This window comes from Desarmillaria tabescens (assembly GCF_030435595.1).
Source record: "Desarmillaria tabescens strain CCBAS 213 chromosome Unknown EV420scaffold_17, whole genome shotgun sequence".
NCBI lineage: Eukaryota > Fungi > Basidiomycota > Agaricomycetes > Agaricales > Physalacriaceae > Desarmillaria > Desarmillaria tabescens.
The window spans coordinates 80,036-95,284 of record NW_026848316.1 but is presented as its reverse complement, the minus strand read 5'-3'; the positions used below and the strand labels follow the sequence as shown (position 1 = coordinate 95,284).

At 46.9% G+C, this 15,249-nt stretch overlaps 4 protein-coding genes across 4 annotated transcripts; 3 read left to right on the top strand and 1 right to left on the bottom strand.

Moving 5' to 3' along the window:
• Positions 1 to 863: 863 nt before the first annotated feature.
• Positions 864 to 1,628, bottom strand: EV420DRAFT_1747950 (uncharacterized protein). Its single transcript, XM_060480214.1, has 2 exons — positions 1,525 to 1,628; positions 864 to 1,469 (listed from the first exon to the last, which is right to left on the bottom strand). Exons 1-2 carry the CDS (start codon positions 1,573 to 1,575, stop codon positions 915 to 917), a joined length of 606 nt encoding a protein of 201 aa, XP_060330679.1. The 5' UTR covers positions 1,576 to 1,628; the 3' UTR covers positions 864 to 914.
• Positions 1,629 to 2,662: 1,034 nt separating this feature from the next.
• Positions 2,663 to 3,715, top strand: EV420DRAFT_354613 (uncharacterized protein). Its single transcript, XM_060481819.1, has 3 exons — positions 2,663 to 2,876; positions 2,927 to 3,031; positions 3,087 to 3,715. The coding sequence occupies exons 1-3, from the start codon at positions 2,775 to 2,777 to the stop codon at positions 3,594 to 3,596; spliced, it is 717 nt and encodes a 238-aa protein (XP_060330678.1). The 5' UTR covers positions 2,663 to 2,774; the 3' UTR covers positions 3,597 to 3,715.
• Positions 3,716 to 8,087: 4,372 nt separating this feature from the next.
• EV420DRAFT_1620630 (glycoside hydrolase superfamily) lies at positions 8,088 to 9,469 on the top strand (the record flags this gene model as incomplete). Its single annotated transcript, XM_060475589.1, has 8 exons — positions 8,088 to 8,181; positions 8,233 to 8,335; positions 8,388 to 8,445; positions 8,496 to 8,702; positions 8,840 to 8,927; positions 9,050 to 9,108; positions 9,170 to 9,247; positions 9,302 to 9,469. 8 exons carry the CDS (start codon positions 8,088 to 8,090, stop codon positions 9,467 to 9,469), a joined length of 855 nt encoding a protein of 284 aa, XP_060330677.1.
• A 4,204-nt stretch (positions 9,470 to 13,673) lies between these two features.
• Positions 13,674 to 14,467, top strand: EV420DRAFT_1642758 (uncharacterized protein; the record flags this gene model as incomplete). Its single annotated transcript, XM_060477408.1, has 3 exons — positions 13,674 to 13,784; positions 13,834 to 13,938; positions 13,994 to 14,467. 3 exons carry the CDS (start codon positions 13,674 to 13,676, stop codon positions 14,465 to 14,467), a joined length of 690 nt encoding a protein of 229 aa, XP_060330676.1.
• Positions 14,468 to 15,249: the final 782 nt, after the last annotated feature.

Here is a 15,249-nt window from a genome sequence, read left to right as displayed (position 1 = left end):
ATGGAAACCGTCATCACACCTCTCTTGGAAGTACTATGCTATCTGGTTTTTTTAAACAAACGACGCATCCTGTCGATGGCAAAGTCATGTCGTTGTTTACTACAACTACAAGAACTCAAGGCTATACCCAACTCTTTTGCTATTGATTTCAAGGACCAGCGCGAGCCATGTACGATGTTCTGTGATATGGAGGAGGAAAAGGTTTGTCCTTCGTCGTCTGCCTCCTGCTCCCTCGCTGACTGTCTGGCATAAGGATAAATTGTTGGATGTCCTGCATTAAACCGCTGGACTGTGATTAGAGCATTGCCCTCTTCACGTCCTTTTAAGTACCATCTATATACCACATACCTATGCACTGTATATCATCTTTCCTCTCTTATCTTGCGCTAATCTCCACAACATATACGTAATTCTTGCGACTATCACAGTATCATCATGTATTATCTAAAATTAGGGCCACTCGGAATAAAAACTTGAAGAAAATGTGGCGCATGAATTCCCAGGTTTGTTGGACACATCAGGCGCTCACTCAGATAATAATCATATAAACACCAAAGCAATTTGATTATAAAACATTTCGACAACGAACAAAAGTAAAAATCGTAATGGTCATGAATTGTAGGCCAAAGCAAAGGATCCGAGGGAAAACATAGAAAAGGAAAAGAAAGATAGCAACTAGAGACAGCAATCAACAAACTAGGGAATTTGTACAACAATGGGGTGACGATGGGTGAAGGAAGGGTCGAGCCGGAAGAAAATAAGAATAAGAAATACCACGCGAGCAATATATTGGATGCTGTTTTGGATGGTCGTCGATGCCCAGACAGGAAGAGGATGAGTACACGAACTAGGAGTGGGCACACCGAGGGTTAGGAGAATGGAAGAAAAAATTAGGAAGCTGTCGTAGTCATGGACTAGATATACGAGTCCGACCCAGCCTCAGGCGTCGCACCGTGCATCGTGTTTGGCGAATAGTAGTGATGCTCGAAACTCCCCCCCGTGGCACCGCCGTCTGGCTGATGAGCATAGGGATTGTTCATGAAATGGTCCGGGTATCGAACGAAGTAATGGTCTGAGTGATACCCTTGGGCCTGAGTGTCATCTGATTGAATACCGGATGGGGTGTTACTGGCCGAAGGAGAGGGCGAGGATGGAGCGAGTGGGATGTTGCCCACATCATTGTAAGGGCGTGATGGATGGTGAGCACTGAGGGGGAAAGTAGGTGCAGCAGTGATCGGGGTGGGGTTCGCGTCGTGATAAAAGGTGTCGGTATCGGAATTGGCGGATGGTGTGAATGTATCGTTGACGGCATCGTTGAAAAAGTTGATCACGTCGAGACTATGAGAAGTGTCATTATTTCCCGCGAAATTGTCTAACACCTTCCAAGGCTCCGCATGACGAAACAGGTTATTGATAGCGACATGATCTGCAAGCCAAGTTTCACAAGTGCAACACTGTGTCAAAGGCGTCTATAGCGTATGCAGGGTGAGTTCAAGCTACCGTACACAATAAGGAGGAGCATACCTTTTGAACATACGCAGCGCACTGAGTCGGGGGATAATGATTCACGAACATGGAGAAATAGTCAACATGAATGTGAATGCCATGTCTGCACTGACTGCAGATGTACTAGAAGAACATGAGCAGGGGAATAAGTGAAGGTGAACAGGCGCCTACCGGGTCCAACAGAGGCGACGCGAACCATGGACACTGACATTGTTGGATGTTGTCAGTGACATGGATGCATCGTTTTCGGGACGGTAGGAGTGCCGGAGACATTGGATGAGTGCTGTTGTTGAAGCCTGAGGGAAACATGTGAGGATGACTCGGAGATAGCAACTGAGTCTCCTCAACTTGTGCTCCAAACTTGAGTCCTTTTAAGTACCCGAGTGGAAACGCTGTTCCAATATCGTCTGATACCAAGGCTAGAAAATTAAAGATTTTTCTGAGCGCTTAATTGAGTTAATCAAATAGGCGCGCACTAAAGTTAAGGGCAGAGTGGCCCTCAGCAAAGGGCAACTTCTTTGTCTTTTTTTAGACCACTTCCGGCAGCTTTATCTTTGATATGACATCTTGATTTTAGGCAACCCGGATCTTTCATGTCTTTATGATCTTGCTCTCATTGCCGACTCTTTCATTGTTCCCTTACCTGGATTTCTCCTAATGATGCTCTGAACGCTTGATTAAGGTGCTGCACCAATTATTTACTGATATACTGGTCGGGAATCCTATACCCTATACCTATGCACTATATATCGTCATCCCTCTTTCGTATCTGATCTTCACAACATACACGTAATTCCTCTAGCTCCTACAGTATAAACATGTATTATCTAAAATTAGGGCCACTCGGAGTAAGAACTTGAAGAAAACATGGCGCATGAATTCCCAGAATTATTGGACGCGTCAGACGCTCCCTCAGATAATAATCATATAAACACCAAAGCAATTTGATTATAAAACGTTTCAAACAGCAACCAAAAGTAAAAATCGTAATACTAAGTAGATGCAGATGTCAATAAGCGTGTCAGATATACCTAATTGGGCAGAAGCGTGGGACTATCGTAACGCTGATTCAACGTCCATGGTTGCCGGGTGGCTGTCGGGGGTCATTCCGGCAACCATGGACGTTGAATCAGCGTTACGATAGTCCCACGCTTCTGCCCAATTAGGTATATCTGACACGCTTATTGACATCTGCATCTACTTAGTCCATCATATAAAGTGTACCAATATGAACCTCGATTTCCATCGCAAATCTCGTCGAATCACCAATGTCTTCAGCACTCTTACCATCCCGAGCACAATGCATCCATATCACTGACAACGTCCAGCACTGTCAGTGTTCATGCTTTGTGCCGACCCTGCTAGAACCTGTAGGTTCTCATTCACCTGCGTTCATACCCGCGTTCTCACTTTCTCCTAGAACATCTGCGGTCAGTGTGCACACGGTATTCACGCCCATGTCGACTACGTTTCGATGGTCGTGAATCATTATCCCCCGACTCAATGCGCCGCTTATGTCCAAAAGGTATGCTCCTCCCTACTGTGCATGGTAGCTTGAATTCACGCCGCATACATTATAGACACCTCTTGTCCAGCGTTGCACGTGTGAAGCTCAGCTCTGCGATCACGTCGTTATTGATAACCCGTATCGTGTTCCGGAGCCATGGAACGTGTTGGACAATTTCCCGGGAGATATCGACACTTCTCATAGTGTCGACGCGATCAGCTTTTCCAACGACGTCGTCAACGGTACATTCACACCGTTCGCCAATTCCTATACCGACACCTTTTATCACGACGCGAACCTCACCCCGATCACTGCCGCGCCCATTTTCTCCCCTAGCCCTTACAATGATGCGGGCAACATCCCGCTCGCTCCATGCATGCCCTCTCCTTCGGCCAGTCACTTTCCACCTGGTATTCAATCAGATGTCGCTCAGGTCCAAGCTTATAGCTCAGACCAATACTTTGTTGAATACCCAGGCCACTCCAATGGCGTTGCGACGGGCGAGAAATTCGAGTATCACTACTATTCGCCAAACACGGTGCGACGCCTGAGGCTGGGTCGGACCCGTCCATCTAGTCCATGACCGCGACAGCTTCCCAAAACATTTTCTCATTCTCCGGATCCTCCGCGCGTCCATTCCCAGTCCATGTATTCATCCCCTTCCTATTTGTGCATCGACAACCATCCAGAACAACATCCAATAAATTGCCCGCGCTGTGTCTTCTCGTTCCGATTTCCATCCAGCTCGACACTTCTTTCACCTATCGTCACCCCAATGCTGCTTCAATCCCTAGTTTGCTGATTGCTGTCTCTAGTTGCTATGTTTCGTTTCTTTCTCTGTATTTTCCACCAGTTCTCTCATGATTTGTCAATTCCTTTTACTTTGGTTTACGATTTATGTCCAACACGTTGCTCACTCTCAGTTGTTGTCTTCAGTCTTTGTAATCGATTTGTTTTGTATAATCATTATCTGAGTGATCGCCATAAAGCTGGCACGCCCAATAACTTTGGGCATGTTTTCTTAATCTAAGTAGGCCCCGTCTTGGATAATATATGAGGAAACCGTGATGACTTCTTATCGCCGTCCCCACAAACGGTCTAAGGTATATTGCATACTGCATGGAGAATTGATGAACGCGTTTATCAACGGCACCGGAGTACTTTGTTATTAATAGCTATCCATGCAAGCGCCTTGTATTCACAACACTCGGGTTCGGACCAACAGCGCGACTAACAAGATGTGCCAAGCGCGCATATCCCTGACTCGTGTACGTCTATCCAGAAATCAAACGCGAACGGACTCGGAAGAAAACAGAAATAGAAGCATACCACTTGGGCAAATGCTGCACATCCTGCCGGCGGATAGTAGTGCACGACTATGGACACTTTGTCGGCGCATGAGTAGATGTCGTGGTTTACATGTAGCACACTGGAGTTATGACAGTATAGTTAGGGAGGGAGGATGAAGAGCTGGATGAATGTTCTTACCTGGAGGTACGAGACCGCCGCGCGGGAAGAAGTAGAGCACGAACATTGACAGCGTTGGGTATTAGTGGTCTGGGTGCACTACCCTCTGTGATATGTAGCGGTAGGAAGCATGAAGAGACTGGTACAATATTGAGAGAATGTCGGCATATTGTATATTGCTGGGGGAGATATGTTTCTCCAAGAAAAGTAAGTTACCAAACTCGGACGACCTGATTAATCCGGCTCCTACTCGGTCCAGTGAGTTCCTGTGTTCCTTCACAGTAAATGTACCGAACTCTCATCCAAGTAGGAGATGAGCGAGCCGTCCTGTGTGAGAAGCGAGGCTTCCAGATCCCACAACTTGAATAGAGTCTGGATATTTGAAACCTGAAAGGTAGGCACCTATTAGTATTCCAGAGAACGTCAAATGTTGTTATCGTCACAGTAGGGGGGTTACGTATGCTTAACCACCACAAATGGGCGGCTGTATTCAATCTTTTGGGATCTAACCTCAGTACAAATAGACAGCAATACAAGGATAGAAACGAGCAGGATATGGTGTTCCACGCCCGAATGCGGATTCGTCCGTGCCTGTTCGTGATTCACGGTCTATGTAATACTGGCCGGGAAATCCTCATAGCGAGGAGAACGAGCCATGCAGAGGTTTGTATTATTGAGCGAAGGAAACACTGAAGTCCAAATGGTATTTCACAAGAACGACTTTGACAAGCAAGAAACGTTCCGCACTGATTGTACAGTCGGGATCCTGAAGATCACATTAGATACAATTGGCATTCTGAAGCGAATGGGTGACAAGATGATTAGATACAGTCCGCGTGAAATCTATGGAAATGTCAGAAGGTATCAAACGAGGGTCGGAAGACACGATACCTTCGATGATCCACGTGCCCAAGACACTCTGCGTTCTTGTGATCTCGCCCGTGCAGGATGGCAAACGATGTCTGTGCAAGTGGTTCTCCGGTATGAGACCGAGTGAGGAGTGTCCTGACGGCACCGTTAAGCTTTCGCGACAAGAGCTTGTAAACAACCCCAGCCTTGAACAAGTGTAAATACAGACTACAGAGCGGTGAGGTTCTCTGCAGAACCCGCTGAGCAAGGGCGGGAAAGGCAAGCAAGTGACATGCTGTGTCCCGCAATGGGAAAATCGAGATGCATGGGGCGACAATGGGATTAGCATCTAGTAGTGTAACATGAGAAGGGTCCCTTGAGAAAACTGTTGCGTTGCCCTGTAATGGAGATGGAGGCTAATGCATTAGCATGGATGGCAGCAGAGAGTGATACTGAAGGATAGGCCGGCGAAGCACCAAGGGAGGCTGGCAAGGGGATATGACTGCCCCACTTGAATTATTTGTGGTCACACGGTTCATCCGTAACTATATTGAGTTTGAGTGTCGCACATAATTGACCTAAATAGGCGTGTTAGTCTGTTTAGTCGTTGACGCTCAGCGACCTGACCTTCTTCCCGCCCGCACGCTCGTGTACTTCCAGATGGCACCCGATAGCCTCTCCCTGCATCTTCGGTATCGTTCGAGGTGTTCCGCGTGGCTGTCATCGCCGATACGCAAGCTTTGAGGGAACAGATATGAAGGTTGCGGTGCTAACAGGCATTGTTGACGCATCGTGAGAGTAGGCCGAAGGGTAACGTGTAACGTTGCGTGCAAGAAAAGCGACCTCGTTTGAGGGCTTCGCTGATCCACTATGTCCGACACCAATACCGATAATAGCCAGTATGCTGGATTGCTCCTAAGTAAAATGGAGCATGGGTATCCGCTGGTATCCGGGACTCGACACGGAGATAATTCGTGGGAAACCAACTGCGGCAACCGGCCCTGTGGCAGTGCGGCAGTGTCGCCCACTTAGCCGCCGCCGATCCTGAAGCGAAATCCTGAGCGCTGAGCCTTCGTACCGTTCTCTCAACTTTGCCACCTCTATGAGGCTTCCTAGAAACTAATAGTAGACCAATGATCTCCACCGTACTTATGAGGCCATGAAATGGTACCCTCCTCTTCGATATCACTTTCAAACCCTGTTCGTCTTCAGCAGGCATACCATCCAAAGCACAGTGTATTCAGGCCATTGACATATCATCCATCGCTCTCAGTGTCCATGGGTCGTTAATACCCTACTAGATCATGTAGGATTTCATTCGCCTTCAGTGTCGCGGTCCCATTCTCTCGGAACATCTGCAGGCCGATGTCGACTACGTTTCGGTTGTGGGACATTACCCGCCGACTCAATGTGCCGCATGTGTGCAAAAGGTATAATCCCACTGTGCAGGGTAGCTTGAGCTCATGCAGCCGACGTTAGCCTCTGACAATGTTGTACGTGTGGAACTTGACTTTACCCTCAGAAATCATCGGCCATATCGCTATCGACAACCCGTGTCGTTCTGCCGGGCTGTGGAAAGTTTTGGATCATTTTCCGGACAGCAGTGACCATTCCTCTGATGTCTACGCGACCTGCCGTGCAGACGACGCCTTGAACGACCCATTCACCTAAATTCGATACTCTTTTCGTCTATCAATTCTGACACTGTCACTTTATCTCACGACACGAAACTCGTCCAATCACTGCCACACCTATTTGGTCCCCCAGTCCCCGCATGTATCTGGACCTTCCGGTGATGTAGGCAACACTCAACTCACTCCATTCATGGCCTCTCCTTCGGCCGGTAGTACCCAATCGGGTATTTTACCAGAGATCAATCAGAAGCTTAAACGATTACTCTGTCCAATACCCAGGCGATTTCGTGGACAATCCCTACCCCTGTCAGCCAGACGGCGGCGCAACCAACGAAATTTTCGAGTATCAGTATTGTCCCCTAGATATGATGTACGGTGCGACGACCGAGGCCAGGTCGGAGCCGTACACTCAGTCCAGCGTTTTCTTTCATTTCCAAATCCTCGGCGCACCCACTCCAAGTCATCTACCCATCCGCTTGCTATGTTCTGTTAAGACCATCCGACAAACTCTATGCGTAGCGTATTCTCATTCCTATTTCTCCCGGCTCGATTCTTTCTGCGCCAGTCAGTATACCGATCCTGGTTCAATTCCTTAGTTTGTTGATTCTGTCTCCAGTCAAGACATTTCATTTCCTTTTCCTTCTTCTCAGCCTGTTCTTCTGTCCCAGTTATGGAGTTCAGGGAATCAATGGACTTGGTGGACTATGGAATGAATTGTCTCAATATCCACAAGGATATTGAGAAAGCTGATGGGGAGTTTTAGTTGTCTTGACCGTTGAGGATTCGTGTGCGGTTCGATCTACAATATTTTTTCACCGCCCGTGATAGTAGGTGTTGGTGTCGTGGCCCAGGAGTAGGGGCTCTACGCAGATGCGGGATGCGAACACGCAGGCACTGTGTCAAACCTTTATTTTTGGATGTTTATGCTATTTTAGATGTAGCCCCTCGAGTATAGGAGCCATGTTTAGCAGTACCTCCACGGAAGTATATATACTTCCATGGTGGCATGGATCCTATTCCCTACCTCTGCCATGATTGCACTAATCTTTGTCCTCATGCCTCTCCTCTCCCTGACTTTGGCCGCTACTCAACCACCAAATTGTTTTCCTGCGATAGGATTCAACATGCCTGCGACACCACCATCCACGACAGACGACTGGTGGTGCGACATGAACACAGAATACGCATTCGTTGGATTCAGCTATGAGGTCACGGCTTGTACGTCGGCGCCTCTCGTCATATAACGTTCTCTGCTAATATCGTTTGCAGGTCAGGACTTGAACCAGCTTCAAAATGAGTTCACGGACATTCGGCAAAGGTTCAACGGTCGCTATGTCCGCATGTACGGGGCTTGCGATAGGGATGGGTTCTAGTACGAGAATTGCCTTCTCTTTTTGTCCTAGATGAACTAATTTAACCCATAGTGACAATGTTATAACTGCTGCCTGGGGAGCAGATCTAGGCGTACACGCTCTTATCTGGGTACGTATACTCACATGCTATCTATATGGAAATTGACACATGCCAGTCAGTTCGGATTTGACGGTGACAACATTTGGGAAACTCGTCGTGACACTCTCTTTGCAACACTACACGCGAATCCCAAGGCCAAGTTCGTCACGCGAACGGTCCAGTTTGGCTCGGAGCCCCTCTATGATAATGTTCTTTCAGAGGAGGATCTCGCTGCTCAGGTGTTGGCTGCCAAAAACAATCTATCGAGCTTGGGTATACCTGTTACTGTCTCGGACATGGCGTGAGTTGCTCGACTTTTCTGCTTTTTATAGACCTCGTCTCATTAAAAATCTTGTATATCTAGGTACGGATATCAGGTCCGAGCGATGCCATATTCATTTTGATCACCACTAACTTCTTCTAGGAACGCGGCGGCGCGAAGGACGTTCTTAACGCCATTGATTTAATTGATGCACACATGCTGCCTTTCTTTTCCCAGCAAGCTTCTACTGGTAAGTCTGATTGACGTGTTTTGATCACTTCTCACGCATCATTCTCTAGCGAGCGCGTCCTGGCCTATCGTTCTGAACGACTTGAACTGGTAAGTTTTGAGATTTTTCATAGAGAAATCCAGGTCTTATGCTGAATAAGTTCGTTAATAATGGTGAAGGAAAGAAAATCTACCTGTCCGAGGTCAGTCTCTGTTCCTTGGCCATTTACCACGGTCACTGATCCGTTTCTTTACGATTTCCAGAACGGCTGGCCATCGGTCACGTCCGAAGGTGTACAACCTAACAGCCCTAATGCAGTAGCTGATATTCAAAATGAATCGGTCAGTTCAGTTCTGCTGCCCATGTACAAATTGTTTCTCATGTTCACGTCCCAGGATTATTACAAGCTTCTCGATTCGATGTGCTCTTACTTCAAAGCAGTTCAGGGTGGTGGCGTCGGATGGTTCGCGCACATCTATTCTGATGCACAAGAACCGGGATATGGCATTTATGATGACAACGGAAATCTCAAATTTGATTTTAGTCCTGCTACGTCTTGTTAGATTCTGTGTTTGTCATTGGACACTTCCGTTCTTGTTGTATCAATAGTTTCTTATCATCTGTATTTATATTTTATCGAATCTCCCTCGGTTTCTAGATACTATAACGTTTATAAGAACCAGAACTGCACATCAATAAGAAGAGAGCGTACACTTGTCATCAAACTCAGGTTTCTTATTGGTGAGGAACAACATTGACTTACTTGAACTCCAGCCTGAATCAAACTCTCTTAGTACTACGCTCAATTCGTCTACAGATCGTTTTGCAATGAAGCAGAGAATCGACTCAATACGACGAGAGCGCGCAGGACAGGAACCTCTATCCTTCCAATCTCGTCTTTGGAAAATAGTGCATACCCATAATCTTTTCTTCATCCGCCCGACAGATGGCCTCTATGATAATCCATGCTCGATAGCTTTTCTGAGCTATTTTTGTATCACATATATACACCCGGAGGTATCTAGATCCAATCTAAGATTGTGCCCAGGAACAACCAGGAACCATCTACGGAAGCAAATCCACTCAAAAAGGCATTCACCACTTGGCATTTTCAAATTCGCTGCGAACGAAAAGAAGCCTAAAGAAGCGACATGGTTTGTTTAGCTTCTCGGATCCCGAACTGGAGCAGTTCTTTCATTGATTTTTTGTGTTCTTGGTGTTAGCTTCTTCTGACCACCCTACCAAGGACTTACTGAGGGGAAGATGGTCGCAGTGGAGAGACGATTGTCTGCATCACATCCAGACCCTCATATGCTTTTGCATTACCGCAAATGGAGAATACTCAGGTTGCCTCCCGAATCCTTCCAGACGCATATGAAGACCGACGAGTCAACATGACTAAGTCCAGCCAAAGGACTCAAAGACATCGAGTCTCCAATATTTGAGGTCTATGGCAGGACCACAGCCATATCTATATTTATCATGAAGCTCTCGTCAACCTGACACGACGACATGATAAAAATCAGTGCATTGATATTAAAAAAGGACAAGAGGTAGCTATCTGTAGTTATTAGAGTTGTGTTTGAGCGTTTTGAACACTCGGCTTTCACCACACCGAGTACTGTTTGTTTACTTCTAGTACCGTACCTCGGATTGCTTGCTAGTCATGAAGATCCTAGACTTTGAATCACTCGGACTCGTATATATCTCGTCTATGGATCGATTTTTTCAGTCATTATATTTCATTTTTTGCCTTTGTTGTATTTTCACCAATTCTGTCGAGATGGACTGTGGCTTATGATTCATGTCCGTTACATTTATAGTTTAAATTTTGTTCTTGCATTACTTGTTGCAATCATCATTTTAATGAACACCATCGGACCGGAGCGCTCGATAGTTCCGCGACACACGCTACGTTTTCCCCCGATTACGATGAAGTATATATGATCCAAGTAGCCTTCATAGCGATCATATCGTGATAAGTCACTATCACGCTTCCGTAACATAGACCAAAGCGACAGAATTAATTTGACAACGGATGTTCAAGAAGGAATCTCGGGATGCTAAAGAAATGAGGCAGGAACGACCACGCTCGCAAAGAGACATCTCGTTGTGGGGAGATGTATTTCTTTCTCTATCCCTCGGGACCAGGTGTCCTTCCTGCAGTCAGTAGGTGGTACAGTCTGAGCTAATATGTTCTGCATCTGCCAAAAGACTACACTGATCGGTGGCAGTGTCGTCCATGAAGCGCGTCGATGACCTATTTAGGACAAGTCAGGGACGAGCAACTGATACGCCATTGACTACAGCCTGGACCATTTCACGGACAAGACCAGCCCTTCCTATGCGTTCAGTCTGCTGCACAGCGAATTGATGGGCGCGCCTGTTCCATGGCACTTAAGTATCTTTCTGATACTCCGTATGTCAATCCCGAATACGACGGAGATGGAAAACAATAGTTCAAAGCAATATGTGAATACAGATATTGTAGACCAAAGTGATGGAATCGATACCAAAGACGTAAAACTATGCGATCATGGTAAACAGTAACAAAAGGAGAAAACCACATGCTTGATATTGAGAAGGTGTTTCCAGAGACTCAGCGTAAGCCTACGTAGACTTCGAGAGTCGTGTTGTAATGACGCCGCATCTGGATGGGCGATACTTCGAGGCTCCCGTTCCAAGATCGCCGCATCACTATCTGAGTCGTGATATACTGTCCAGGGGTTTATAATCACAAGAACAATTAGAATGCTTGAGTAATGATCAGTGGATAAATTGAGAGAAAGAGAGAAAACAGGCGGCAGAGTAAACAGCGTGAGATCCGGAAGCGCCGGCCAGGTTGACATCATAAAGACTCTCGATGTTTTGGATAGCACCCGCAGATGATTTCAAGCTGTAGAGAAGCAGTGTAGGTAAACGTAATGGAATCATGGTGCGAGAATTTCAACCAGGGTCCCGCTGGGCTGCACAGGTACGTTCTTACATCTAAAGCGAACTGTACAAGTGCTATTGATATCGTGGCGGTTAATAAACAGGCAGCACAGCCCAACGAAAGCCTACCATATTCGACAAGAGAGAGATGAACCGTAGACATTGCTACTGTCAGCGACCTCGTGCTCTGTAGTGCCTGTTGAGAATTGGCCTCGACAATGTCTTTATAATAAGCGCCTAGTGGGAATAGTGTGTCATAACGATTACACAATCATTACTAGAAGAAAGGAAACAGTCAATACAAACACCCCGGCGAGAAAGAACTACTAGGCCAACCGTAAAACAGCTGCTGCGTCTTCAGAAGAAGTCGCTGACGCTTGAGAGTTTGTCGAAAAGCGATCGATGGAGAGACAGCCGCGCAGCGATTAAGGAGGGAGGATATACATCCACGTTATCGAATTCACCGAGCGAGCGGTAATTCCGCGCCATCAAGCACTTATCCCTTCTGCCTTTCCTATGGACCTTCTCTCAGCAAAATCGTCAGACCCTGTCCCTGGAGGATAGTAGGGAAATTAGATGGGGAGTTATTGATCCTGTAGGATGACGTCAGGCTGTATTTGTGATAAGTCTACGTTCATCCCGTTCATCGCTGAGAGACGAAGATAACGAGTCTTTGCGAGCAGGCAGGAGAAACAGATACCTGCCAGTAGAGAGAGGGATGGTGTAGTTGAGAGAGTCGGGTGCGGACATGAGGGGCGGTAAGTAGTTGCCGTTGCCGATGTGTTTTCTTCCTCTTGTGCTTCGCCAATCCTGAGGACGTGTTACCCGAGTTATATTATAATGCACTGAGAAGTAGCAAACATCTGCATTCAACACCGCCGACGTGTTTGAGCTCCAAGTTCGGCGTTGTATCCAAATCGTGACTCTAGTATCGTTCGAGGATATCGGACATCAAGTAGTTGTTAAGGTGTCGCGTTCTTGGTCTAATAGTAATGACAGCCAGATTGCCATTATGTAAAGTATGGAACTTGAAAGGACTGGGTAATAGAGGAAACATACGTTGACTACTCAACGGCGCCGTCTCAGTCCTCGTGAATAGTGAATGAGCCAAAATAGGCGGGACCAGTCAGGGGAAATACTCCCATCATAAAAGAGCCATTAGGGTCGGGGTCACCCATTCCGCTCCAGCAGGAGAGGGATAATTCCAGGATTTCCTGGCGTGACCGAAGAGACGTGATTATAGTCAGCCGAAAGACAGCCTAAGCGACAGCGATGAACTGGGAGGACGCCGTCTCTAGTATATTCCATGGAAACCGTGAGGACGGGACTGAAGACCAAGGAGTGTAGGCGAGGGCAGAGATACCGTTCTCTACTCGTCTCCACGACGTGACTAGTCCATCTGTTCCAAGCCCCGCCTTCAAAATCCCCAGGTGATAAATTCTGAGCAAATTCAAGGTGATGTGTGTGGGCGTGGCAGGGATTCAGGGCAGGGCAGGCAGGGATTCAAAAGGTGACGCGTGACGAGTGACAGTCGTCCAGGTCGTCCACACCACCTGTACTACCGTTCCGCACCACCTTGCACCTAATCTGCCTCGTTTTGACGCCATAATTAGGACACGCTTACGTGGTGGGATATTTATATCTGGGTTTCACGCGCATGAATCGAGCAATCGGATTTCGAAAAACCCGTGCACATAGCAGTCGCTGAGATGAATCTGGTCACGGCATGTAGCTCTGAATGGACTTCACTTCACTAGGACCTTAAAATGCGCAAGATGAATCTCGATTGCCATCGTATCCTCCATCATCTCCCTCAGCAACAGCACTTGTCCAATGTCTTCAGCGGCGTTACCATCCCGTAGACAGTGCACCCAGGTCATTGACAACATCCAACGCTGTCAGTGTCCATGCTTCATTCCTCCTGCTTCCATCCTGCTAGACCAGGTAGACTCTAGTCAACTTCACCTGTACTCCCTTGCTCACGTTATCCCAGAACATCTGCGGTCTGTGTGGACACGGTATTCACACCCATGTCGACTATGTTTCGATGGTCGTTAATCATCATCCCCCGACTCAGTGTGCGGCCTATGTCCAGAAGGTATGCTCCTCCCTACTTGACACGGTAGTTTGAACTCATGTAGCCTGCGCTATAGACGCCTCTGACACAATGTTGCACCTGTGAAGCTTGGCTTTGCGACCACGTCGCTATCAATAACCCATATCGTCCTGCAGAACCATGGGATGTTTTGAACTTTTTCATGGACAACATTGGCCTTTCTTCTGGTGTCAACGCGACCAGCTTTTACAACAACGCCGTCAATGGACCGTTCACGCCAAATCCAATGCTCCTTCCATCTGCCGGTTCCCACACCGACGCCCTTTTTCACGACATGAACCTCATGCCAATCAATGCTGCGCCTGTTCTCTCTCCCAGTCCCAACCACGCATTCAGCCCTTCCCGTGACGCGGGGAGCGTTCCCCTCACCCCTACGTCCATCTCCTCACCTTCTGCTAGTAGCAGCTCAGACGATTACTTCGTTCAATTTCCGCACCATTTCATGAACAACTCCTATGCTCTTCAGTCAGATGGCAGCGCAACGGATGAGAATTTATATGATCAGATATAATCTACTGTCCGACGCCCAAGGACTGGCCAGGTCCGCACACATAGTCCATGGCTGCAACAGCATCTTAACGCTCGCTTTCATCCTCCAAATTTTCGGCGTCTTCAATTCACTTACACCTATCCATCGATGATCATCCAAAAAAATCTCATTCTTATGTTCTCTCCGCTCGACTCTTTCTTTACTAGTTGTTTCTAGTCTCTACATTCTCTTCTTTGTTGTATATGTAACTAGTACTGCTGAAATAAATTTTCAATTCGGTATCAATTCTTTTGCTTTGTAATTTACGCTTATTGCTTTGCTGTTATTCATTGGTTTTCAACACGTGTAAATGTTTTGGAATGTAAATATCGGTGCAGCGAACACCACGGGTGTGGACAATAGTTCTGGATTCTGCTAGTACGTATACCAAATGTTAAGCGATGGAAATGATATTAACATGGAGCCGGGTAGACAATGGTACCCGAAAGAGACTACAGCGGCCGGCAGGGTATTCCCTCAATGATTAACGAATACAAAGGTCCAAGTTAAGTGAGCAAACTTGTAAGGTGCAACAATATAGGAAGCAGACAAGAAACAGGCAAAATGGTAATGTAGTCGCCAATCGATGTCGATGCACCTGTTTAGCAGCGAATGCCAAGTCAGTTTCACTAACGCTCTGTCGGAATAGCAGGTTTACTACAAGAAAGCAATGAGTCAAAACAGAAACGTTGGTAGAGGAGAACAATCGAACTGACAACAAAAGATCTACGACGTCTATGACGAACGCGGACACACGATCGAGG